Here is a 26,077-nt window from a genome sequence, read left to right as displayed (position 1 = left end):
TATAGTGCAGATATGACTTTCATATGCATAGGGAAACCAAAAAATTCACGACTTGCTTTATTGTGATATTCGCTTTATTGTGGTGGTCTCGAACCGAACCCGTGGTATCTCCGAGGCCTGCCTGTATTCACAAACTTGTGCACTGATCACCACAAATACCAGAACATTTCATCACCCTGGAAAGAAGCCCTGTGCTCATCAGCAGTCACTCTTCATTCTGAGTTGTGCTCCCTATTCATATATTCATATCTTTAATATATGAATTATTGCCCCAGTTCCTCAAAATGTGACTTAGAGTTGTCTTTTATTTTAACGTAGTAGAGATTTATTTTTTAACTGAAGTACAGTCAGTTTTCAATGTTGTGTCAATTTCTAGTGTACAGCACAGTGCTTCAGTCATACATGGAACGTATATTCGTTTCATACTTTTTCACTGTAAGCTATTACAAGATATCAAATATAGTTCCCTGTGCTATACAGTATAAACTTGTTTCTCTATTTTATATATACCCGTCAGTATCTGCAAATCTCGAACTCCCAATTCATCCCTTCCTGTCCCTTTCCTCAATGGTAAACGTAAGTTTCTATGTCTGTGAGTCTGTTTCTGTTTTATAAATAAGTTCATTTGTCTTTTTTTTTTTTTTCCAGATTTCACATATGAGTGATATCATACGGTATTTTTCTTTCTCTTTCTGGCTTACTTCACTTAGAATGACATTCTCCAGGGCCATCCATGTTGCTGCAAATGGCATTATTTTATTATTTTTTATGGCTGAATAGTATTCCATTGTATAAATATACCACAATTTCTTTACCCAGTCATCTGTCGATGGACATTTAAGTTGTTTCCATGTCTTGGCTATTTAGTGCTGCTATGAACATTGGGGTGCAGGTAAAAGAGATAAAAGGAGGTTATTAGAGGTCACCTGATCCAATAGGACAGGTCTCCTAAAATAAGATTAGGACACAGATACTGAGAGGGAAGAGCTTGTGAAGACAAAGACAAAAGAAGGCCATCGACAAGCCAAGGAGAGAGGTCTCAGAATGAAACCCACCCTCCCAACGCCTTGATCTCTGACTTCTGGCCTCCAGAACTGTGAGAAAATACATGTCTACTGTTGAAGACCCCTAGTCTGTTGTACACTGTTATGGCAGCCTGAGCAAACTAAAACACCCTGCAACCCACAAAATACTTTCTAGGGATTTGTCTATTCTGGACATCTTGTATAAATGGAATCATACAACATGCGGTCTTCTGTGACTGGCTTCTTTCACTTAGCGTAATGTTTTCAAGCTTCAGCTATATTGTAGCATGAATCAGTACTTCATTCCTTTTTATGGCTGAATAGTATTCACTGCATACCCTTTTTTTGTTTGTTTTTAGTTATTTTGTTTATCCATTCATTAGTCAATAGACATTTGGGTTGTTTCCCTTTTTGGTTATTATGAATAATAATGCTATCAACCTTCAAGTACGAGCTTTCATGTGGACATATTTTCATTTCTCTTGTGTGTCTACCTAGGAATGGGTCACAGGTAACTCTGTGTTCAACTTGTGAGGAACTGCCAACCTGTTGGCCCCAGGGCCTTTGCACCTCGTGGTCCCTTTCTTCCTCCATCCCCCGACATTCTGCCCAGTTAGGTCCTAGCTTATTACACTCTCATAGAGAATTACATTCCATTCTGATATCAGATTTATCTCTATAATTTTATATTCATTATGAGGTTAGTGGCTTAATGTCTGCTTCCCCAACTCAAACGTGTGGGCAGGGACTTCATCTCATTCATCATTGTGTCCCCAGAGCAGGACTCGGCACACAGTGGCCACTCAATAATTATGTTAAATGAATGAATGGGGAAAAAGAGGAGGAATGAAATTTTAATTTTCAAATTTAAAGTAACCATTCCAAGCTTACAGCCTATCTACCATGTCTGCCTCATCCTCGGGGAAACAGAGCAGGGGAAGAAACCACCTCCTGTTTAGTGTGAGCAAAATGGGTCCAAAGAGGGGCAATTTGGGAGTGTGTGTGGGGGGGGTCCATGCCCCAGGGTCACAGCTCAGCAGAGGTCGAGGGGATGTAGGTGTAGGCCTTGGGACTAGACAAGAACCCTGGGATGTCCCAGGGTAAGTGATCTTGTACTTCAACCACAGGAAGCTGGGAAACAGGGAGAGTCTGGGAGCTGCCAGCAGGAGAGTTGGCTGGGATCTTCCTCTCCTCTGGGAAGGTGGGATCCAGGTTGAAGTGAAGGGACCAGGAGATTCTCTGCCACCGTCATCCAGAACTAGTCCAGACATGAGTTTGCCTCAAGGCTTCAGCAGGAAGGAAAGGAGATGGGCAGCAGGGAGGGTATAGCTCAGTGGTAGAGCACGTGCTTATCATGCACAAGGTCCTGGGGTCAATCCCCAGTACTATCATACAAAAAAAATTAAGGGGGAAAAAAAAAAAAAGGAGATGGGCAGCCGCCTCTGCTCCCAAAGGAGCCTGGAACCACAGCCTTCCGGGTACCTGGGAACTCGCATGATCTCAAAGCTCAAAAACTTGACAGGAGAAAGGCTTCTGCTGCCCCCGAGTCAGCAGTTTGCTGACCACTGCGTGCAGTTATGTCAAGGTCATGCTCCTTGAGGGCAAGAGTGTGATCTGTCTTTGTACCACCAGCACCTGCACAGCCCCTGGCAAAGTGAGAGGAAACCAACAGAATGATAACCAACATTAACTGAGCTGAGCATTTCCTCTAGTTTACAGATAAGGAAATGGAGGCACCCAGAGGTAAAGTGACCTGCTCAGGACCATACCACGACCTAGAGACAGCAGGGACCGGATCCCAAGCAGTGTGACTATAGGGGTCCCACTCTTAACCATGACACTGCCCCAGAACAGAAGAGTGGGAGAGGGAGAAGAGTGAAGGGGAATTGGATAGCTGCTTTCAGCAATCATAGTGATCTTCACTGGACACACCCAAGCCCACTGGGAACGCTGTCCAAGGCTCTGGCCTGGGTGGGCAGAAAAAATGTACACAAAGGCGGCTATGGAGATGGTGAACAGGGTCAAGTCTTGCTCACCAACACCCAGCAATGATGGCTGACAAAACGCTCCTGGAAGTCAGGAGGGCAAATCACAAAACGGAATGGTCTTTTTTGGGCCACATAACCTCACAGGATGATAGGACAGTGGGGACTCTGGGCGCTTGTTCCAAGTGCCTACTGTATCAGGTTCCAGCTCCGTGCCCTACATGTTAGATACCTGTTTTATAATCCAAAGTAGAAAATGAAGTTTGGGCCTGAAGCAGGGCTCACAATCTGGCATGCAAGGGGTGAAGATTTCCAAGTTGGCTGGCTACGTTTGTTATCTGGGAGATTTCATGTAAGAATCCGTATTTCCCACTTCTCTTTAAGACTGGAAGCTCGAGTAATCTGTGGGCCTGGGATTCTGCATGTCAACCAGCCAAGTGGTCAGTGTCCGGCCCCAGGAAACCAAGAATGTCTTTCGTTTGCCCACAGCCCTCACACTCCCTATTCTCACCTTGACACTGAAGCCAAGTGTCACCTGTCCTCTTAGATTGGCCGCCTTTCATACACTTGCATCACCTGCCTGGCCCTAGCACTTACAGCCCCTGATCCAGAAGCATGACAAACATTAACTGGAGGGGACAGTCCCAGGCCCCTTCTGCCACGATTAGTGGGTTCCTCGGGATGTCTGTCCCTCTGGACAAATTCGTTTTCCTAGTTGTAACTGGGGCTTTACTTTTCTGGTAAGGTTTCTGTGAAAACCAAATGAAATGATAAAATAACTTGCTTTGAAAATAAGATGTTGCACTAATGCCCCTCTAATGGACCTCCAGAACCTTCCTTGAATTGGCTCTTACTGTTTATAATAGTGAAAATTCTAGAAGTAACCTGTGTCCAACAGGAAAGTCATTGAGAAACCATGAAATGCTATGTAGCCTCTAAAAGTGAAAGAGGTAGATACCAGTGTATGTGCCCAGATGGAAGGATGCCCGCATCACAGTAACTGAAAAAAACGCAAACTGCAGAACATTCTATTCTGTACATTATGGCATGATCTCACTTTTATTAACAAAAATTATATATGTACATATATAATTTTGGTATAGAGAGAGAAATTCTGGAAGCACACTTACTCCATCTGCTTACCAGTTATCACTGGGCTGTGGGACGCTCACTTGTAACTTTGATGTACTTAGCACTTTTGCCAAAGGCAGCACTGTGCCAACCGATGGAGACAATCTCTCATCTTCCCAAGCCTGCTTGTGTGGGTGCTTTCATTTCCACTTGGCAGATGAGGAATCTGAGGCTGAATCAAGTCACTTGCGCAAGGTCATACAGTTGGTATTATAACCAGATTAAGGGACTCCTAAATACAAGCTTTCCCCGCCACATGCTAAGCCCTCTCCTATAACTTTACGAATGTGCTTAGCATGAACGAGGTCCTAGGGTTCAATCCCCAGTACCTCCATTATAAATAAATACATACATACATACATACATAAATACATAAACAAACAAACCAACCCCCCAAAAGAAATAATGTATTAAAAAAAAAAACCCTCAAACGCTTAAAGCCCCAGGCTCTGGGCACACTCCACTTCAGGGACGACCAAGTTGGCAGCTCTCTCAGGGCGAGAGGGTCACAAGTAGGTTCCCTCTGTCCCTGCTGCTAAAGGGGCTCTCTCCAGCAGAAAAGGGGCTCGGAGACCAGCTGCCGGAACCAGCTTCCTCGCAGGGCAGGAAACTATCAGAAGGATTCCTGTAAAGTAGCTCTAAGGGACTTGGGGCTGTCATCTAGCAATCCATAAACCAGGTGTGAAAATATGTTATTCCTTTTTTTCTGGCAAGGATGGACATTTCTAAATAAAAGTCTAATGTTGTTGGGGAAAAAAACACACCAGGAAGCTCTTGGACAAGAACAACTGTCATCTTTTGGTATTTATTTGTTTACACATTCACTAAATGTTTCCTGAATGCTTTTTATCTGCCAGCCCCTGGGGCTCCAGTGATGAACAAGGCACCCACATGGCCCCTGCCTTCATGAAGCTTCACTAGATGTGGAATTTAAACCAGGGCCCCCTGGGTCCACCATTCACTCCCAAAGGAATATGCCCTGCGGGGACTGCTGAATCAGGTTCACCAGGGTTAAAACCCAGCTCTCCTCCATACAGCCATGTGACAGAGAAACTGCAGCGTCTCTGTCTCAGTCTCCACCCTCCTAAGCTGCCAGTTACTGGGTGGACTAGTACAGTGGCTACAATTCATAAATGGTAGTTATTTTGTTTTCTTAAAAGCAAAGTAACTCTCCAGAACAATTCTGATCAGCGCTAAGTGACTGTGATGATGGAAATGTTTTTTGTCCTGCACTGTCCAATATGGTAGCCACTGGTCACATGTAGCTTCATGGTAAAACTGAGAAATGAAGTTTTTAATTTAAATAGCTACAGTGGGTAATGGTATTAGACAACACAGAAAAGTCTAGAAGATCACGAGATTCGGGGGGAGGCAGGCGCTGCGGCAGGTTAACAGGAGGTGCTGGGAGAAGTGGAAGGGTCAGGGCACCGCATAAACAGGAATGAGGCTGGACTGTGAGGAGACAAGCTCAGAAGGGCTAGAAAATGGCAGGAGCGGGTGGTCCAAGGCTAGTGCGGAGTAGTTTTCAAGCACGGGGAGGAAAGGATGCCTCAGGAGGTAGGTTAAATGAAGGCCGGGCGCAAAAGGCACATACTGTATGAGTGCATTTTATAGAACCAAGTCCAGGATATGCAAATCTATAGAGCAGGAAGATTAGTGGTTACCAGGGAGTGGGAACGGGGGTGGGGGGGGAGGGGAGTAACTGTTAATGAGTACATGGGTGGTTCACCTTTGGGGTGATCAAAATGGGTCTAAAATGAGGTTGTGGTGATGGTTGCACAACACTCAAAACCAGGCCCGGATGCTTAAAGTGGGTAAATTGTATAGTATGTGAATTACATCTCAATCAGGCAGTTTAAAAACACCCAAACCTCAGAAGGCCTCAGGCTGGTGAGACCCTGAGTCGGGGGGTGGGGATGGGAGGCAGGGCAGAGGTCCTAGAGACCTGGCTGCAGGGGGTCAGGATGGCCCTTGCCAGTTGAAATGCGTTCAGTTTCTCATCCCAAGATCTGACTTTGATTCAAAAGAACAAGCGCCCTCCCTGTAGATGGAGCCTTTACCAGTAAAGAGAAAGTCAATGTATGCAAAAGAAATTAAACACCAGATGGTGGGGAGTTGGAAAGGACTCCCATGAGAGAAGGAAAGCGCTTGAAAAAGGCAGAAGGTGCAAGAAAAAGCCATCTATGATCCCTCCCGGAAGGGCAACATTATCAGACATCAGCTTGACATTCCCAGAGGTGAAGGGACAAACCTGCTCTTTCCTTTCCTTTGTGATGGCTCTTCTTCATCAGGGACCGAGATGCTCAGGTGAGCACAGTATGTAAAGCACCTGGGAGAGTTAGGGAGTCTGTGTACTGACCAGGAAGCGGGTACGCCAGGAACCAGGAGTGTGGCAAAAAGTACATGCTGAGGAATCTATTCAAAAATAAAAGGTGACTACATGTGGGTTTTTAAAAGAGAAATATAAACAGTTTAATTAAGACATAGCTATATGATTATAAAGATGCACAAACCTAAAATTTTTTTGAAGGTTAAAAATAGTACTTTTGGCATATTCCCTTTTTTGTAAACTTTAAAGAGAAACAACAGCCTATAAGTGTGATGTTAAATTGGAAGATGTTCAAGTTATACTTAACATTCTATTTTTATATCAAGTTCTAGCTCAGGAATACAGGAGTCCTAAGGCGAAGACTTAAAGAGAAACTCTACCACCTCAATCGTGAGTCAGAGAAAGTCTGTGCTAGGTGGGAGACAACTTCAGGTTCAATCACTTTTTTATTATAGAGAAAACAGGTCTGGGAAGGGAGTCCATGGGGAAGCCCCTGACTCTCCATCCTGGCCCAATTTCCCAAAGTGTGAAACAGATCTCTTTGAGAAGGTGTTTCATTTGAGAAGGCGTTATATATATACTGGAAGTTATACAACCTAAAGTGCATTTGAAACATATATTCGACATCAAACTTGTGATTCCACAAAATACTAATGGTCAGAATGAGGTGAAGTTACAAAAGGTGCATTTCAAGTTGATTTAAAACATTAGGGATTGATGGCTGTACAATTGTGAGTGTACTGAATGTCACTGAACTCTCTCCAATTAAAAATGCTTAAAGTAGAAAACTGTCACAAGTATTGGAGCACAATGAAAACAATTAAAATGAACATGAGGTAAAGAATAGGTGGTAACAGAGCTAGGAAAGAACTGTGTTGCAGGACTGATGTTTAAGAAGCATTTTGGTCCTCATGGGAAGTGGCACCTTGCAGGAGCAAGCTGACCAACAATTTGGAGCACCAAGTTCCCAGCAAACCCCTTAAACACCAAGACAGACACACTGGAGGCAAAGCTGAAATGATTCACCACTAAGGCAGCCAAAAGAATTGTAGGGTCCCCCAAAGTTCCCTTCACTGGAGTCTAGAGGATAGTATGCAAAATCATTTGCGATGAGTTAACTAAAAGCACACTGATTTGCTTTCATTGAGTTATTTCTCCTCAGCAGTGGTTGAGAAAGGGCTCGAGACTTAGGCAGATCTGGTTTGATTCTCAGTGCATACAACTTGGTAGTAGGCAACCAAATTTCTTTTTTTTAGTATGATCCCAGTTTTATTTTTAAAATGTGCATGGGAAAAAAAGACAATGAACTATAATAGTAACTTTTGGTTATCTTTTGGCAGTGGGTGGTTAATGCTTTTTTTTTTTTTTTTTTTTTGCAACCCAATTTCTAACCTCAGTTTGCTCATCTGCAAATAGGGATAGGAACACTAGCGCCCTCCTAGGGGTGTTATAAAGACTAGAGCACATGTGTATCAAGTGTTTCCCACAGCACTTGGATTGTGGTAAACAGTGAACATTAGCTAGGACAATTACTGCATATTAATACAAAGTTGTGATTTTTAAGCATATTTTGAATGAATACAAATAAGGAAGCAATATTCCTATATTTATTTGTGTCCAGAACCCTTACTTTACAGACATGCTACTCCAGACACACCCCACACAGAGGGACCCTGTGGAGAAGGTTGAGGCCGGGCCCACTCACAGCCCACTGCTGGTTGCACACCTCTACACAGGCACCAGCTTCACGGGGACTGGCATCCAGGAGGAGCAAGGATGGCGGTGGCTCGTAAGGAGCAGACAAGCATATGCTCTGGCAGAGGGCCTGAGACTCCCAGCCCAGGAGGCTGCAGTCGGCAGAGGTCTGAGGGGGCTCAGGTATAGGGCCCCAACAGAAGAGTGCTCTAGAGCAGTAAACCCAAGAAATAGAAATGCCCTTCTGTGACCTTGTTCTGAGGTCAATGAGGGGGAAGGGGCTGAAGCGCTCTGGCCTGGAGTGCTGAAGGCCCAGAGAGGAAACGCCCCACAAGCTGGGCCTCTGTGCCGGGCAGCGTTGCTCTGGGCGCAGGAACTCCATGGCCCAGGGAGGGGACCTGCACTCAACAGTTCTGCAGGGTGGCAGCCACTACTGGGAACAGAAGCACAAAAATTAAGGCTGCCAAAAAAGTTTTAAAGTGCCTCCCTGTAAGCAAGGATGTTGAAAAGAATATAGGATGATGGAGAAGGCAGTTTTCTGGGAGAAACTGTTTCGTCAGGAGCCTGAGGTAGTTCCACTGCAGACCAAAAGACACATCAGAATGGAACCTACCCAGCGCGCCCACCCCTTCTTCAGGAATGCCACCAACCCCTCCAGCCCCAAGGACTGCCGCCCATTTCAACAATCAACAACTCTGAAGACAACATCAGTTCTTCTCAAACAGTTTAATAGCAAATAAACAAAGGAAGGTACCACACTTGGCAGATACAAAATGACTTTTTGTCCGTGTGTCTGTGCAATTAAAACAGATTTAGGTTCCCCATTGGGAAAAAAGGAAAAACACACAAAAAAGGAAGGAGATTCCTTTTAAACACATACTCCCTTGCTCCAAACTTGTAACAATTTCTTTTTTTTTTTTTTAATCCACTACACAAACTCTGTGATCAGGTCAGAAAAGCGACAAGGGCTCTTCTTGCCTTTTTTTTTTTAAACCATTAAAGTAAAATCCATAATTTTCTACGTAGTACAACACAAGTTCACACAAAAAAGACATTTTTTTTTTTTTGCAAATCAAAACAGGAAAGAAAGGAAAAGCTCAAACAAAGTAAAGAAAAAGCATTTCTACGGCTGAATCACGACTTTGAGTTGATTGAATCCCGTTGTTGCTGCAGAACAGACTGTGCGTTTGGTCATAGTGGCAATTTTTTTTCTCTTCACATTGTGAAATCACTTTACATTGTTTTCTAGTAGAAAAGGCAAAAAACTGTACAAAACCCCTAGTGTTAAATACAACGTTTGTACCAATAAAAAACTCACACAGGTTTGTCTCCAAAATGTAAAGTTTCTTTTTTTTTTTCTTTTTAAATTATTCACAAAAAGCAGCTGGAAATCAGAAAGGCAGCTGCCGCTCCAGGGTCTCAAATCCATTAAAACCACCACAGAACAATTAAAACAATCAGAGAGAGAAAAGGAAAAGGAAACAACGTCCAACGTTTGGCATTTGGTTTTATCCACAGGTTTTCCCAGAGCTCCTCTTGGAATTGAAAGCAAAATACATTGGCAAACACGGGTTCTGAATACACAGGAAGGGGAGCCTCAGTGCCTCTGCCAACAGAGGCAGCTCTGTGCAGTCAGACTGTGGGGTGCACGGCAGTCTCGCTCAGGCTGGGGTTCCTGGCCTCTTTCCATCCAATCACCCCTTCCAGGAAATTAAGCAGCCTACCATACACTGGGCCTCCATTTGGCCGCCCTTTCCCCCTAGTAAGGGTGGCCTCAAGCATAATACTAGGTAACCCGCCGGGCCCCAGAGCAGAGGTTCTGCCGGGATGCCTTCCTTCATCAACCCCAGCGTGGATGATGCTAACAGTGCTTCTACCTTCCCCAACCCCCTCCCCCCAGTCCCTCGGCTACCCCCTCCACCCTTCCCTGGACAATCCTACTTCCCAGCTCTCTCACCCACCAGCAGCTTAGGCCTGGGTGGGATCTATTCCAAACTCCTCCCTCTGCAACCTCTTACCTCCACAGATCCATCCTGTGACCTCTCATCTCCACTGGTCTCTCCCTCCGCTATGTACATTCTCACTCAAGTCCCTAAGACCCTGAGGCTGGATGGTGCCACAAGAAAGGAGGGCAAGTTCCCCTCAGGGAACCAAGGAACTGGCTTGCCTGGCACCCAGGGACAGTAGCTATGTGGCTCTTCACCCATTAAAAAAAAAACAAAAACAAATTCTTGCCCTTACCCCCCCACCCCACTAGCTAAGCAAGAGCAGAGCTGCAGTGAAGAGCCAGTGTGGGGTGGTTGGTGCCCAGGGCTGTAAACAGTGTGAAGACTGTAGTATTGTGCTTGTCACCTAGGAAAAGCGCTGGCAGGTGTGTTGCCGCTTAGTGCACAGGTGGCCTCCTCCCAGTGGTTAAGAGCACCCTCCCTCTTGGGGGCCGAGGGATGCTCACTGCCCTCAATGCGCTAAGCCTCTTGCCCACCCACAGCCACCTTTCTGGGTTCTATCTCTGCTCCTTGTGCCTCTCTGGGCCCCCCTCCCACCCGTGTCTGAGCAGAGCAGCCGGCCTCCTGGAGGCCCTGCTGAGGCCTAGAGGCCGTACGAGGTGACAGTCTAAGTGCACAGGCAATCGCTCTAAGGGCAATAGAGGAGAAAGTCGCCACTTCAAAATAAAACAATACAATCTTGAAAAAAATAATCAACCCCACAACAATTTAAAACAGCTTCTTTGAAACCCTTTTAAATCGGTCAGTTTTTGCACAAACTATAGAAAACAGAGAGGTGAAGGTGATATATACGAAGGTGTGAAGAAACAGCAGGAAACATGCAAAACTTGTTTTTTCTGGGCATAATCTTAGTAGGAAAGGAAAAAATTCAAAACAAAAACACAAAAACAATACAAAAACAAAAACAAAAAAATCAAAGCATCACATTTTGCTGTGGAGACTGTAGGAACGAGCATGGAGGTGGGCACAGGGGGGCTGAGGGGAAGGGGCCAAAGGGATCTGCAGACTCCCCGCAGGGTTGCTACAGGGAGGAACCACAAAAGAAAAAGAAAAAGGCTGGCTGGGGCCCAAACTGCAGCAGGCGGTCATAAAGGAAAAGGAGTTCAGGTGTTTTCTGCAGTTGAGAACTCAAGAAAAACAAAAATAGGAACACATGCGGTCTCCTCAAGCCCCACAAACTATATCAGCAAAATGTGCTCAGGAGCCTCAAAGGTTTTAGTGACATCTTTTATTTCATTGTTTACTTCAAAGTTGTCTTTAAAACTAAGCACACAGAGAAACAAAGCCTAGAAACGGACTGGCTGTGTGTTCACAGAAATACAAACACCACGCGGTATGTGCTAGTAGGGCTGCTCTGAAGACAATTACAAAGAATTGGAATCACAAAATCAAGTGGTTATCTTATGAAGTTCTAGAAAAATAGATTTTTTTATATTCAAATGCAAGTTTAAATATTTCCCCTTCAGCAGTCGTTCTAGCAAAACCAATTTGGCAGCACAAAAGAAAAAAAAAGGAAAGAAAAAAGAAAAAACAAAGAAAGAAACAAACATAATAAAAATACACGTCAGCATCAAAGGTCAACACAAGGTCAAAGGTGAGAGTTCAAGCATCAGAGAAGCTGAAGAGACAGGGATTTGGACGATGTACTTGACGCCACATCGACATGCTTTAGGCACAACGATGAACAAACGGCAGGAATCTAGAAAAAAAAACAAACCAGAAAGAGGGAGACCCACTGAGTTACACAGAGCAATACATCCAAACAAAGAGAGAGAGAACAGGAACACTCACTGTGTACAGCCCTGAAATGAGGAGGCGGGCGGGGCAGGGGCTGGGTAATGACAGGGAACTTTTGCACATGCTAACAATGGACACAGGGAAAAAAGGACATGGAGGACACCAAGAAAACATCCAATTGCCAGAGACAGAAGGGAACCTAAGGCTTGGATTTCCCCAAAAGTACCCAAAACGTCTGAAAAGAAGGTTTCTGGTGGAGCAGAGCCCCAGCCTCTCCCCCGACTCCCTGGTCAAGACTCGACTCCCTGGTCAAGACTCGGGAAGAAAGTCGAAGCTGCTGGCTGGGGTGGGGAGAATTCTTTAGGGGAGAGGGCAAGGCTCTCTCCTCAATCGTATGGGGATGGCTCTTTGTTCCCAGAAATCCAAGCTCTTAGCTTCCACGCAGGCCCTGGCCACTCATGTGGGACCCAGGAGACAGTGTCTGGCTGCATTCAAGGCAAATCAATTTCATGATGAAACCCAAGTAAGAAACAAAACTACAGCAGAAAACACATTTATGTAAGTGAATGTGAAACCCCCACACAACAGAAAAGGATTGCTTAAGACTTGACTGCGAGTCTCCACTCTCGGAGCTGAACCCTTTCACACTGTGAGACTTGTAGGGGAGCAGCTTCTTCACAAAACCATCTTTGGCCTGGGGAGAGAACTGTGCTCAAGGGCAGCACTGCTGTGTGAACTCGCTGGGCAGAAGACAAGAGAACAGAGAAAAGTGCCTGGGCTCACCAGCTGGCCACTGTGGCAGCCCAGGGCCACATTCCTTTTAGAACAAGAACCCACAAGCAGGTATGAGACCTCGGGGTCTTGGTATCAAAGGCGGACTAATCGCACCTTTGCCTTTCATATCATTAAGAAAGGGGTTTCATAAGGTCCCAGAGCCCAGGACAAATCTGTGTACAAATAATAGTGAAACAAAGGGTGGTGAGTAAGAAGGGATAGAAAGGGAAGAAAGTGGGAAGAGAGTGGAGTTCTGGGCTTTGGAAAACCCCATGATGGCCAAGGAGGAAGACAGAACAGAAGGTTAGCGATCACAGCACCGGCAGCACCCTGGGGAGCACAGCTCTCTCCTCTGCCAATTCACAGCATTAACTCCTTCCCCCTCTGGCAGATTAGCTGGGCTGCAAACGGCCACAGAAAGTCAGTAGTTTCAATCATACACAGCACCCTGTGTGTATAACAATCACATTCTGGATTCTACAAAATCCTGGCCTTTTCCAGAGATATAATTTAGGTAATAAATATTCTCCACCCCGGAGCTGTATAAAACTTCTATAAAAATAGAAACGACATTCTTGGTTCCAGCCGGTTGGGATTCGGAACAGCGCCTCCTCAACCTAGCATTTTTTTCTTTTTTTGTTTTCTTTTTTCTTTTTTATTTTTATTTTTTGCATTTATTTAAAAAATCCCATCATGACCCTGGAAGCCTTTGGAACAGTTTTATCCTTGAAACACAGGACACATTTCTCCCAGTGCGCGGAATTCAAGTTTACGCGGTTCAGCTTAAGAAGTATGTTTCACGTTTCTTAGAGGACAACGGACCCAAGTAATCACTATGAGAAGGGAACAGCTGTCCCAGCTTCAGTGGGATAATCCAACACCACCAACTACCTGCACAACAGCAAGACAGTCAACCCTTGTCTGTGGCCCAAATGGACAGTATGACAAGGAGAGAACCCCTATCTGACTTAACAGCAAACCAACCCCTTTACTCTCACCTCTACTGCTAGGGGTCAGGACCGATACTCATGAGGTTTAAGATCCCAGGGACCCGGTCCCCGGCCTTGGCTAAGAGTCATATCCTAACAGGGCCATCTCTGCCCGGGTGCACATTCCCAACAGCAGGCCCTTTCTGGCTCTCCACCCCCACAGCATTTCTTGGAGCAGAGGCAGAGCCCAGAAGCTGTGTGGCTCACAGGCAAGAGCTGGAGTGAGACCCATGGGAGGCAGCAGGGAGCTAACTGAAAGCACGAGGACAAAAATGAACAGGGTAATACTGAGGTAAATGAACACTAAATCCATATGGAGGCTGTAAACATCCTGTCGTCTCCTCTGTTGCCAAGAGCAGAAGATTGGGCTAGAGTGGTTAGAAGAGGGGCCTGCCTCTGTAGGAATACATCTGCGACACCTCAACCAAGGAGGCAAGCAAGGATGTCTTAATCCTTTTAAGTACGAAGTGCTGGCCACTGGCAAATGCAGCACTGGCTTAAAGGGACCTTCTGATTCAGGCACACCAAGAAGCAGGCTCCTCCTCCCCCAACTCAATGGCTTTTGATCACTCTGCTCAGGAGAGGTGCTCCCTTCAGCTAAATACTTTAAGCCCTTCTTGGATCTACCCTCTTGAGAAAACTGTGGCTGGGGATGGAACTGACACTCCTTGCTGTGGTCAACTACAAAAAGAAAACCAGACAGTATCTTCCCTAGAAGCCTTCTTTAAAGGGATCTGGTAGAAATGGGCCATAGTCTAATAATTTTGGTGCTGAAATAAACTAAAAATGACCTGTTTGGCTGGCTGCTTCTTCCTAACAGCCACCAGCCAGACAGGGCCAATCCAACACCAACAGTTGGCTAGGAAAGCTGGTAATGGGTGATACATTCTTGCTTTTTGCATATGTCAGTCTAATTTAACAGGTGCTTTATTTCCAGAGAATCGTTAGCCCCCTTTTAGGAAAAAGGGGCAGAAACCCTAGACAAGAATCCGAAAAAGAGTTGGCAAGAACTCAGTATTTCCACAGAAGGCAGCTATGGAGGAGTTTTAGCCTCCAGCTCCCAGGGCCATTGGGTGTCAAGTCACTCTCGCACTCCAAAGCCTACCCCACCTGCCCCGCCCCCAAAGCTCTTGGACGCCAGTTCTCATTTCACCCACTCTCGCACTTAGGAAGATTCTGGGGGTCAGTTTTTGGTTTCACTCAGTTCTCTCGCTTGGGGTAGTTTGGGGCAAATTCTGATCTTCTTTTCTAATGTTTCTCCATTCTCCCTCCTCCCCCAGGGCAGTTTGATGTTGGTCCTTCTCAACACACACTGGTTACAAACACAGCAAACTTTAAATAAAGAAAAAAAACTCAGGATATGGCACCTAAACTCCAAAGTAAAACACTGGAAACCAAAGCACAAACTTGTCCTCTGTACGAAGCGAAATTCCCACAGAAGGCAGTAGCCGAGTCTTCAGGGCAAGCTGTGCCTGCGAGAGTGGCAGGGATCAGGGTCCAGGGCTGTCAACACACAGCCTTAGGGCTTCGAATCATAAAGGGTGCTCCTCCCCCACTTACCAGAAGACCCTCTCACTCCAGTCTCAGAGGGGAGCACGCTCAGTAGGGCTTGCTGTCATTCTTCGAACGTTTGAGCTGCACTTTAAGCCGCTTCATGCCAATCTGAAAGCCGTTCATGGACTGGATGGCAGCTTGAGCCGAAACAGGATTGTCGTAACTTACAAAACCTGTGTGTCCAAGCAGAAACCTAGGTGAGGGACATAATGAGGCAAGGAGATTCTCTGTCTTCCTTATGTAAGAAATACCTTAGAAGCTTAGTCTCCAAGCCCAATTTTTTCTCCGCAGGGGCAAGAATTCTTGAAATTATTATCACACAAAACAAATCAGGTTCCTAATAGTATTAACTGACATCCATATAGTACCTTACAGGTTTCTGGCCAAGCCATTTCCCGTATATTACTTTATTTTCACCTTTGGAGTGACAGGGTGGGGAGAAATGATCATTCCCACTACATAAATGAAAAAAAAAAAACGAGGTTCAAAAAGAGGTAATGTAATCTGCCCAAGGCTGAGTTAACCCAAATCCAGACCTATCTCTTTCTGCTATCGGCCTCTTCTCTTTCTCAGTGGTAAAAATATCTAAGCCTCCCAACACCAGAAGAAAAGCCAACGTACCAAAACACTTGCTCAGGTTTGTCTGCTTGTCTATAAAAACCTTGGCAGACACGACATTCCCAAAGGGCATAAACATCTGCAGCAGGTCCTGATCTCCAAACTCCTGGGGCAGGTGGTAGATGAACAGATTGGCTCCTTCTGGACCTTCAAAATATCCATTGATTGAAAAAGTATCAGTGTTGAGCACACTTAACCTCCTGCACCATCTCTCATTTCCATCTGTGTTAAAATTCTCAGCATCCCAACAAACAGAAATTCATCTGGAGAACTAAACAGGTTCTCCAAATACAAAGCTGAGAACTGAAGGAACATCCCTGAAACAGGTTCCTTCCCACTTTGCTGTTCACCATTCTGATGCTCTGTCTCTTTCAGGGAGGTTAGAATTCCACCCTATGGGAGGATGGTGTGCTGGGACAATAAAGTAGACAGATTTGTGTGTAGAACAATAAAACTAGAGGCTCACAGAGGAACAACAGAAAAGGAGGTAGAAAGAGATTATAAGTAAAGCGGGTTTCAAAATTGTGCCTAGAAACTATAAGGACAGCAAAGAGACTGGTAGTTGCCAGAGGCAGCGAATGACTACAAAGAGACATGAGGGAATTTCTAGGGGTGATGGAAATGTTCTACGTCTATTGTGGTGGTTACACTATATGTGTTCATCAGAGCTCATAGAACTATATTTCTAAAAGGGATGAATTTTACCATATGTAAACTGTGCCTTAGTAAAAATAAATTACATTTTCCAAATGTGCCTATCATTAACACTAAGCTCAAAAACAGAATATGCTTTCCTCTTCAACCACTTACACACTCAATGATTTCCTTACCACAGAAGAATTTACTACAACTGCAGTGCAGCCACCAGTCTCCAGCCACCCCAGTCTCCCTGCTGTGTAGTCAGACACATGTGGAACAGTGCTGCTTAAGGGCCTTTGCACTTGCTGTTCCTCTTCCCTCATTACTCTTCTTCCTCTAGATACACACGTGGCTTGCTTCCTTTCTTCCTCTGGATCTCTGCTTGGATGTCAACTTAGAGAGAACTTCTCTATATAAAATGCTATCTTTCTTGCACTCTATCCCTCTCTCCTGGCCATCACTTTAGAGCAACATTTGGAACACTGCATGCTTTTGTTTATTGTCTGTCTCCTTGGTTCTATAGCTCCCCCACTACTGCATCCTAGGGCATATAAGTGTCTGATTCAGAGCAGATGAGGACATACTACACCAAGACTCCTTGCTGCTACAGGAAGAGAGGATACTTGTCTTTTCCCCACATTAGTGCTTAAACCTTGACAGCTCCTGGTTGTGAAAATCCAGTCACATATGAGCACTGAGGTGTCAGCAGGACCTTCTATGCATATAAACCAACTTCAGGCCTCTTTTTGTCTAGAAAGCCTCTCCTGAATTTAATACCATTCATGTCAAAGCAAGTAATTCTCACTCCATCAACCCACAGGCCATAACTATCACTTCTGTTTGTCCTCAATTAGGAAAAGCACAGATTAGAAAGTGAGGAAAAGCCAAACGATATAACTAAAAGGGACACCTAGACAGAGGACATCCTCTGACAGATTTATAATCCAGAAAGAAGACTCCCTAGCAAAAACAGATTGCCACATGGTATCAGACAGAGTAAGATCAGTATGTTTCCTCACCTAAAAACTGCAGCCCATCCCAGGAGGGTACACAGAGCACACGCAGAAAACATTTCAGGAGCAGTTTCTCAGTCTACCCTGGACACTGCCAAAGAGAAGTGTTGGCCTGACCACCTAAATGGTTCTCCTGGCCTTTGCCCTGCCTTTCGGTGCTGGTGCAGAAGGAGCAGCCATCCCATCCTTGACTCCAGTTCCCTTGGCGCTCACCTTCCTTCTGGCTGCCAGCAGCACCAATGCTCTGCTGTGTCAACAGGTTCTGGTTGTACAGAGTGGGGAGCGCCGCTGCAGCATACTGCTGGATCCCCGAGTAGGCCTGTGTGAGAGCCTCCATGGTGCTCCCGGTGCCGTTGGAAAGGCCACTGCTGCCCAGGCCACCATTTAAAGCAGCCATCCCTTGGTTGGGGAGGAAGAGCAGGATTAATAGATTGGAAAGACTCAACTGATGCCAAAGACAAACTCCAAATTTCCCCCTTCATCTACTTCTTAGCTTTTCCCTGAGAAGGAATAGCCATCTGACTGGTCAGATTTAGGACACTCAACAGGCCTTGTGGTTAACAGGGACATTAAAAAACACCACACCCAGGTGCAGCTCTTGCCATTATCTTCTTTCAACCTGTGCAAGAAGTGATTGATACCACTTACACATGGCCTGCCCCATTTTCTCTCTGGTTTTCTTGCAATTTTCTCACAAAGATCTGGAATGTGGTAAAAATAAGAGTCCCAGGACTGGGGATTTATAGGGGTGCATGTGGTCCATGTCAAGATGTGGGCAAATCATATCGAAATAGCTAATATTTATTGAGCACGTACTATGAGCAATGTGCTCAGCACTTTACTTATGTTCTCATTTAACTTCCTAATAACCCTCAAAGCATTCTATTTCCACTTTGCAGATGAGAAAAACCTCAGAAAGGTGGTCAAAACTTACAGCTAATTAAGGGGCAGAGGTGAGATTTAACTGAGGCCTGACTCAAAATCGCATGGTTATTTCTAACTTCATCAGGCCACTCCAGTATTTCTAATGGTACCCTTACAAGGGTTGTTTAAAATGTGCTATCTGCACAAAGAATGGCTTGATGGCATCCAGGGGCTGGCCCTCACCTGCCAAAGAGCTGACGTTGAGGCCCGCTGTTGCTCCAGCTAATGTTTGCAGGGCTCCAAGGGAGGCGATGGGGTTGACAGAGCTGCTGCTGCTGGAGCTCGGTGAGGACCCTGCTATCAGATATCCACCAGTTAAACTCAAGTCAACACTTGCCATCTCATGTCAACAGGAACCAAAGCTCACCAGTGATACCACTGAAGTATTGTCTTTGTAAAGAGGGTTCCAGTTACTGGTTTTGATAACTGTCCTTGCAGGACAGTCAAATGATGATTACAGCAAAGTAAAATCTTTCTCAAGTGAGAAGATGACATTTGAAAATTTACTGTTCATAGTCTGCCCCTTTGGAAATGGGTGTTAACTACTATCCAGAATGACAGACCCCTCTCTTGGGAATCTGCCCAAGGCACACTGGCCCCTATTACATGCTTACCTGAACTGGTGAGGACGCTGAGGGGACTGCTGGATGTAGTGAGAGCATTGGTACCACTTGGTGTGTTCTGAGCTGCACTAGCTGCAGCAGCTAGCGCAGCCAAATTCTGTAACTGCATTGCATTTAACCCTGCAATATCCAAAGCAAGAGGTCAGCCAGCAGATAAGGGTCCCTCACATCCACTCCAGCAATGACAGTGTACACTGGCAGAAGGCCGGTCCCAAGGAGGAACTATTCTAGATGAGCCTCACTGGCAATAGTACAGGGCTCCAAAAAGACTGAGCCATCAATCAACTTATTAAGAAACTTGCCATCATTTCCTCAGATAAAAGATATCTAATCCAGTAACATGCCAGACCAAGAGAGCATTAATAAAGGGATGGGCAATTAGGAAATCAGGAAATACCACAGAGTCTAACATGGAGCCAGGTGTCTAAGAGAACAACAATGCCAAAACCTGTGGCAGAGAACGAATCTGCATCTGGGCCCCTCACTCACACTTCACAGAGGATCTGTTCTCTGCAATGGAGGTGAATAAGCAGAAAATGTAGCAAAGATCCAGAAGGCCATGGGAGGAATGACAGGGGAACACATGTGAAAACAGCAACAGGAGAAAGAATAAAGAAAAAACACACTACTTTAGCAGCAGATTAATCATCAGAAGGAGGAGAGAGAAAAAACAGAGGAAAAGACTTTCAAGGAGAACCTAGGCAATGTAGGTAAAAGGAGAGCAAGAAATCTGAACTGTGCCGACAATGTGTGGCAAACCATTTACTGGATTATGGAAAGGCAGATGGGTGTGGGTAGAGAATTAATGAGAACAGGAAGGCTCCAACACAGACTTAGAATTTAACAACTTTCCGAAAACACAGCAAACTATAAATCCCTGGGACAAAGTGAACAAATATCAAACTCTTTCAAATGGTATAATGTCACACGCCTGAGACTAGCCCTTCCTCAGGTGCACCTGCCACTGCAGAAGAGGCAGGGGCAAGCAGCTCTGGAATGGTCCCCTTCCCTCCGCTCCCTCCACTTTTCCGATGGCCTCGCCTCAGGTTTGTACCTGGAGCCTCCTTTTGTTATAAGCTCAGGTATTTGTCAATTAAGTTTTTCATGCATGTTAACACCAACAAAAGGCAATTCACCTAAGAAATAACTTGTATAAGACACTAACTGCCTGGGTTCTAGCAGCTTCAGGGTAAGTCATGCTCTCAGAAGCCATAGTAGACTTTTTTCTTCACAGAATCACTGAAAAAGTCGCTTTATTGTGGAAATGAAGAGTTCCTGCATTTTTCTCCTTATCAAAATGCTGCAGATAGTCTGCAGGTGCTAACAGCTCCTTTCCATCTTCTTCCTCAAAAAAGATTAAAGGGGTGGGGAGCAGCAGACAATCCCAGAGCAGCCTGGTATCAGCAACTAAAAGAGCCACCTTCTAGAGACGACGTAGGTGAATCCTAGGATGTTCACCTTATGTCAGCTTAATGTAATGAGTGGGGAAAATTTCTTCCTGCACAAATGGTACAAAACTCTCAGACTGTTTAGCTGGGTCTGCTGACCTGGCAGCTGCTGCTCCTCCGTTGCAGTGAACACTTACCTCCCATTGGGTGGAGGCTGCTCAGGGTGTTGAGGTTCCCAGAGGAGGCAGTCTGCTGAAGGAGCTGCAAATAAAGCTAGACATTACACCAAAAAACAGAACAAGAGTGAGAGTGAGGGCTGGTTCTGCATCTGGGATAACTCTACAGCATAGCAAAGCGAGAGTGCAGAGGCCCCCAGAGAGAAGAAAGTTGAAGACAAGAGCCCAAGCCAACACAACAAAAACATGAGGCTTACGACAGCGCTGGACAACACAACACAGCTGAAGACCTGGCCAGAAGACAGTTATGTTCGCTGAGTACTGAGCCAGGCTTGCGTCCCTGGCAACAGAATGCAGCACAGCAGAGGATAGAAGTAGAGCAGAGAACTAAGCTCAACTCAAGCAGCCAAGCAGTCCACTGCAATGAGTGCATGTCTGTGGGTGACTGCCATTTCTAGTTCCTCTCCTAGATTCTCCTGCTTAGGCCCACACATCTTATTTTGTAGGTTGTTCCTATCTAGACACCAAATTTCTACTTCACACAACTATTTAAAATATCAAACCTGACCATTTCAGGGTATTTCTTGGAGTCACCCTTTACTGGCCACAATGAACTTGTGATTTGATAAATCCTGTCATGACTAGAATACTACACATCCATCTATCACTGTAATCTCACTGCTGCAGATGACCAAATGACTGGTGGATTAGTCCGTATCTGTTCAGCATACATTCCTTCAATGGTTGTTCCATAACAAATAAAACAAGGGGACCTGTTCATGAACTTAATGGATCGCTACAACCTTACTCTGTACCTTAGCAAACTGCAACCTTCATCTAACCAACCTGCTAAAGCGTTTTGTTCCACTCACTGTTCCTTATGGACAACTGACATTCTTGTTTCTGGATCCATTATTCAAATTGTTGTCCATTCCCATATAAACATCTGACTTGGTTCCTCGGTCATCATGAATCTCTCTAGTCCATGGGCATTTCAGGAGGTCCAGAAACCTCCAGAAGTAGAATGAAAAAATGCATATAAACACAATTTTTACCAGCTTCTCAAAGGGGTCCACAACCCTACAAAGATTAAGAACTACTGCTCTAGTTTCAAGTCCACATATTCCAGAAAGAACCTCATAATTAATGATGATGTACTATCACTTACATAGTCCATCAGCACTCACAAGTCTTCATTTTTGTCTTCTTAAATACCTTGGGTAATGTGTTCAGTCCCAACTGGTGGACTGTGCATACTGTACTTGGCACTTCATTTCCTCCCAAAATGAGAACAGCTCTTAGGGTGGGGATCATGTCTAAGTGAAACAGACCATAGCTCTCAACATAAACCATCATGTGCTTGCTGGAAACCATCATGTGCTTGTGGCAATGACAACAAAAGGTGGAGTCTTCCCTAAAAGAAGGTTCCAAAACTCTCTAAGAAGAGTAAGTACATATCACGGAGATAATTTTCAAAGCATTATCATTTTGGCAGAAGACTAAAATCTCTCTGAATTTTCTCAACTTATAAACAACGTTCTAAGCACCGAGAAACAATTTAATCTATAGAAATATAACAACCATCTACATTTTTTTTGACTTCAGAAAAACACTAGGGAAAGTAAACTGGGATTTCTTCTAATATTTTAGAAATAGGGAGACCAAAAGATATCAAATTAGCCAAAACCCAGTATCGCAGGATAGAAATCATTGCCTTTCTTCTGCTTCCATATAAAATACTATTTTAAAGGATGAGGAGTGAATACTATAATGACTCCTATGTGCATATTTTTAGACTATCCATACTAATCTAGTAGTTTCACCATTTATTTTTCTTTACTGGTAGCATCACAGATGACCTGTTCTTTCTGATTCACAGAAGAGATAGTTTTAAGTGTCTTGTGCTATCTGCAGTTCTTTTAAGGGTTAAACAGTGATAATCCCCCATAATAAACATTGCAGACCTAGTAAATCAAAGTAACAAATTGGAGCGTGACCCTTCCTGGACTTATTACTCCAACTCAACTAGAGAGAAATCAAATTAAAGGAAATCTATTTACTATTTAGTGAACTCAAATATACACCTGTAATACTCATTTAATAATGTCCATGTTCATCTCCTGATCTCTCAGTCAGTGGAACATTTATCACACTCTTCAGGGAAGACTCAGTAAGGATTTTAACGATGCCCTCTACATCAGCCAGAAAGAGCTATAGAGGAAGATAATTGGTAGTTAAGATTCCCTTAGGAGTTTTTTTTCTTGGGGGCAGGGACACATGAAATGTCTTTAAAGCCTTTTATTAGGAAATTAAGATTTTACTTTAATTGTAGCATAAGTCTCACGACATAACCACAGATGTGTGACCAGAAAGAGAGAAAGAGACACTCATGTGACTTAAAGAACATTATGTTGCCTGAATTTTTATAGAAAATTCTGATGTGCTAAGATCTGTGAATTCCATTGTGTATGTTAGCTAAGGACAGCAGAAGAAACAGCTGGGAGCTTGCACAGTCTGCAGAAAGCAAACCACAGGGACTCACTGCTAAGTACTGGGGTCCAAGAGTGTTTAGACCAGCAAGGTTTCCCCACACAGATGCTGCGCTGATTTGCTGCATCTGCTGCTGGAGCTGCTGGGCCATTCTCTTCTGTTCTTTGTCCTTCTGTGTATCAGCAAATTTTACCACCATGGGGGATGAGCAACCCTATGAAAACACCAAAACCAAAGGGTCAAATTCCTCCTTCTGGGTGAAGGTAAAGTTCTCCTTTCCAGGCTGCATTCTACTTTCATTCACGGCCAAATTACTTCTCTTCCTGATACACACAAGTAGCAAAATATAATTTAAAAGAGTAACTAGTTCCAATACGCTAATTTTAAAGAAAGCACATGTTTTTAACTTTAAGATGTTTACTTAGTCTGCTTAACTTTTAGGGCAATCAGATGCTGTATATACTGCTGGGCTTTGATGGCCAACTGTCCTAGCACTCTCAGGCTAAGGAATGTCCCCCTTTCATTCATCTGTCCCCTACCTCCATGGTCTGTGCTTGGTGCATTGCCTTGATGGCCGTCTGTGCCATGGCTCTTGTTGTAAAAGTCACAAATGCACAACCTGTTTGAAAAAAGAGTTGATAACTCATCCATTCATTTGGTTATTTATTTACTGGACTGACATTTACTGAGTACCTACTATGTGCCAGGTACCATGCTAGCAATACAGACATGGTTGCTGCCTTCAGGGGTTCATGATCTAGAGAAGACAGATATGTTACAACAGGGTGATAGGTGCTTCAATGAAAAACCAGGGAAGCACAGACAGGAGAGAAAGTGCTTGAGGGATAAAGGAGGGATAAAGCATATTCTCTTGCTTCTCTTGCAAAGGAGTGTTTCCATTTTGGCATGAAGAACCTCTCCAAGGACAAAAACAGAGAACCTTAATACAAGGCACTTAAGTACAGAATGTAGACTCCTTAGGGGAACTGGGAGAATACTAAAGGGATCAACTGACAGGAGAAGTCGTGACGAGACCTAAACATACAACACCAAACCCAATCCTCTCCATCACGACAAGACCGTATTAGCTATACATCACTAGTTTCCACTGGTCCCATTAAAAAAAAAGATTACAAGTTTAAGACCAGTATCTTTAAATGCAAAAAATGTACCCACCACGGCTCAGGCCATCAGGTCCCCTCAATATCCGGCATTCTTCAATCTGTCCAAATGAAGAGAACATGACTCGGATGTCGTTTTCAGTGCACTTCTTGGAAATCATACCAATAAACAGCTTCCTGTCTTCCACTGCTAAGAGAGTAAGACACAGAAGGCTTGACATCATTACCACAGAGCTAGTACAGCAGTCTCTAGAGTCAGAGCTCCTCAGTCTGAATGCCTGGCTCTGTGCCTTTATACCATATTTCACAGATTTTAAGATACACCTCCCCCTCACCACAATTCAGCACATCCTTTTATAATCAATGCTATCTTAAAATTATATTTGGAAGCACTTAAATGAAATATAGTGGCTTTGTGATCTTGTAAGTTACTTAACCATTCTGTGCCTGCTTCCTCATGTGATTAATAGGGATAACAGAGCTTACCTCAAAGGTACCTATAGCTAATACTCAGCACCTGTCTTTGCCTAGCACTAAGCAAAGTTTGCTATTACTAGCAATACCAATGTACCAAAGAAGGACGAGTTTCCACACTTAACTGATATAACAAGAGAAACAGAACACACATTTCAGTGAGGGTAATATCCACTTTCATTTTCTGATTATTCATTCTCTTAAGGACTAAGTTTTCCTTCCCAATTTGTTCATTTCCCACCCACCCCCACTCCTTTCCATAAGAAATTATACTGATCAAAAAAACATTCCAGTTAACTCTAAAATGTTCTTGTAATGCTTCCTGGTCAATTCTATTTATCTCATTTATGTACCATACTTATTTTAAAGAAAAGAACAGGCAACTCAGATGACATTACTTAGAGCACTGGACCACTATCTTACAACATACACAAAAATTAACTCAAAATGGGTTACTTGTGAGTAAGTAACGAATTAACTGGTAATGAATTAACTGAATGTAAGACCTGAAAGCATAAAACTCCCAGAAGAGTTAGACTTGGTAAGCTCCTTGACATGGGTCTTGGCGATGACTTTTTAGATTTGACCCCAAAAGCAAAGGCAACAAAAGCACAAATAAACAAGTGGGGTTAAATCAAAATAGAAAGTTTCTGCACAGCAAGACAAAACAAAAAACCATCAACAAAATAAAAAGGCAACTTAATGAACAAGAGAAAGTACTTGCAAATCATGTATCTGATAAGAAGTTAATATCTAAAATATATAAAGAACTTATACAACTCAACAGCAAAAGAAAAGCAACTCAATTAAAAAGTGGGCAACAGACTCAAACGGACATTTTTCCAAAGTAGACATATGATGACCAATGGGGACATTAAAAAAAAAAAAAGCTCAATATCACTAATAATCAGGAAAATGCAAACCAAAACTGCAATGAGATATCATCTCACCTGTTAGAATGGCTACTATCAAAAAGACAAGAAAGAATAAGTGTTCATGAGCATGTGGAGAAAAGGGAACCTCTGTACACTGTTGGTGGGACTGTATGGTGCAGCCACTGTGCAAACCAGTATGGAAGTTCCTCAAAAAAATTAAAAACAGAACTAGCGTATGATCCAGCAATTCCATTTCTGGGTATTTAACTGAAGAACACGGAAACACTTATTTGAAAAGATATACACACCCCCCATGTTTATTGAGGCATTACTGACAATAGCCAAGAAATAGAAGCAATCTGAGTATCCGTCAACAGATGAATGGATAAAGAAAATGTAGTATTTTACACACACACACACACACACACACACACACACACAGAGGAATCTTTTTTCAGAATAAAATCTGAAATCACATCCATCCATACGCGACAACATGGATGGACCTTGA

The 26,077-nt window shown here is 44.0% G+C and overlaps 1 protein-coding gene and 1 non-coding gene across 15 annotated transcripts in view; one reads left to right on the top strand and one right to left on the bottom strand.

Moving 5' to 3' along the window:
* Positions 1-2,344: 2,344 nt before the first annotated feature.
* TRNAD-AUC (transfer RNA aspartic acid (anticodon AUC)) lies at positions 2,345-2,416 on the top strand. The gene has a single exon. It is a non-coding gene; the product is annotated as a tRNA-Asp (tRNA).
* A 6,460-nt stretch (positions 2,417-8,876) lies between these two features.
* The window catches only part of CELF1 (CUGBP Elav-like family member 1), a 64,124-nt gene continuing 46,923 nt past the window's right edge, over positions 8,877-26,077 (bottom strand). For 5 of the 14 annotated variants that reach the window (XM_074372028.1, XM_074372027.1, XM_074372030.1 and 2 more), the window contains 9 exons: positions 24,273-24,407; positions 23,636-23,715; positions 23,149-23,310; positions 20,628-20,703; positions 19,034-19,162; positions 18,603-18,716; positions 17,709-17,894; positions 15,847-15,990; positions 8,877-15,398 (listed from right to left, as the gene is read on the bottom strand). In XM_074372028.1, coding sequence (XP_074228129.1) covers positions 15,271-15,398; positions 15,847-15,990; positions 17,709-17,894; positions 18,603-18,716; positions 19,034-19,162; positions 20,628-20,703; positions 23,149-23,310; positions 23,636-23,715; positions 24,273-24,407 — 1,154 coding nt within the window. In that variant the 3' untranslated portion in view covers positions 8,877-15,270. The remainder of the gene's footprint in view (positions 15,399-15,846; positions 15,991-17,708; positions 17,895-18,602; positions 18,717-19,033; positions 19,163-20,627; positions 20,704-23,148; positions 23,311-23,635; positions 23,716-24,272; positions 24,408-26,077) is intronic. The other 9 variants (XM_074372018.1, XM_074372019.1, XM_074372025.1 and 6 more) reach the window with 9 other exon arrangements.

The sequence above is a fragment of the Camelus bactrianus genome, chromosome 10, assembly GCF_048773025.1.
Source record: "Camelus bactrianus isolate YW-2024 breed Bactrian camel chromosome 10, ASM4877302v1, whole genome shotgun sequence".
NCBI classification, from domain to species: Eukaryota; Metazoa; Chordata; class Mammalia; order Artiodactyla; family Camelidae; genus Camelus; species Camelus bactrianus.
This window is presented reverse-complemented; position numbering and strand designations above follow the sequence as displayed.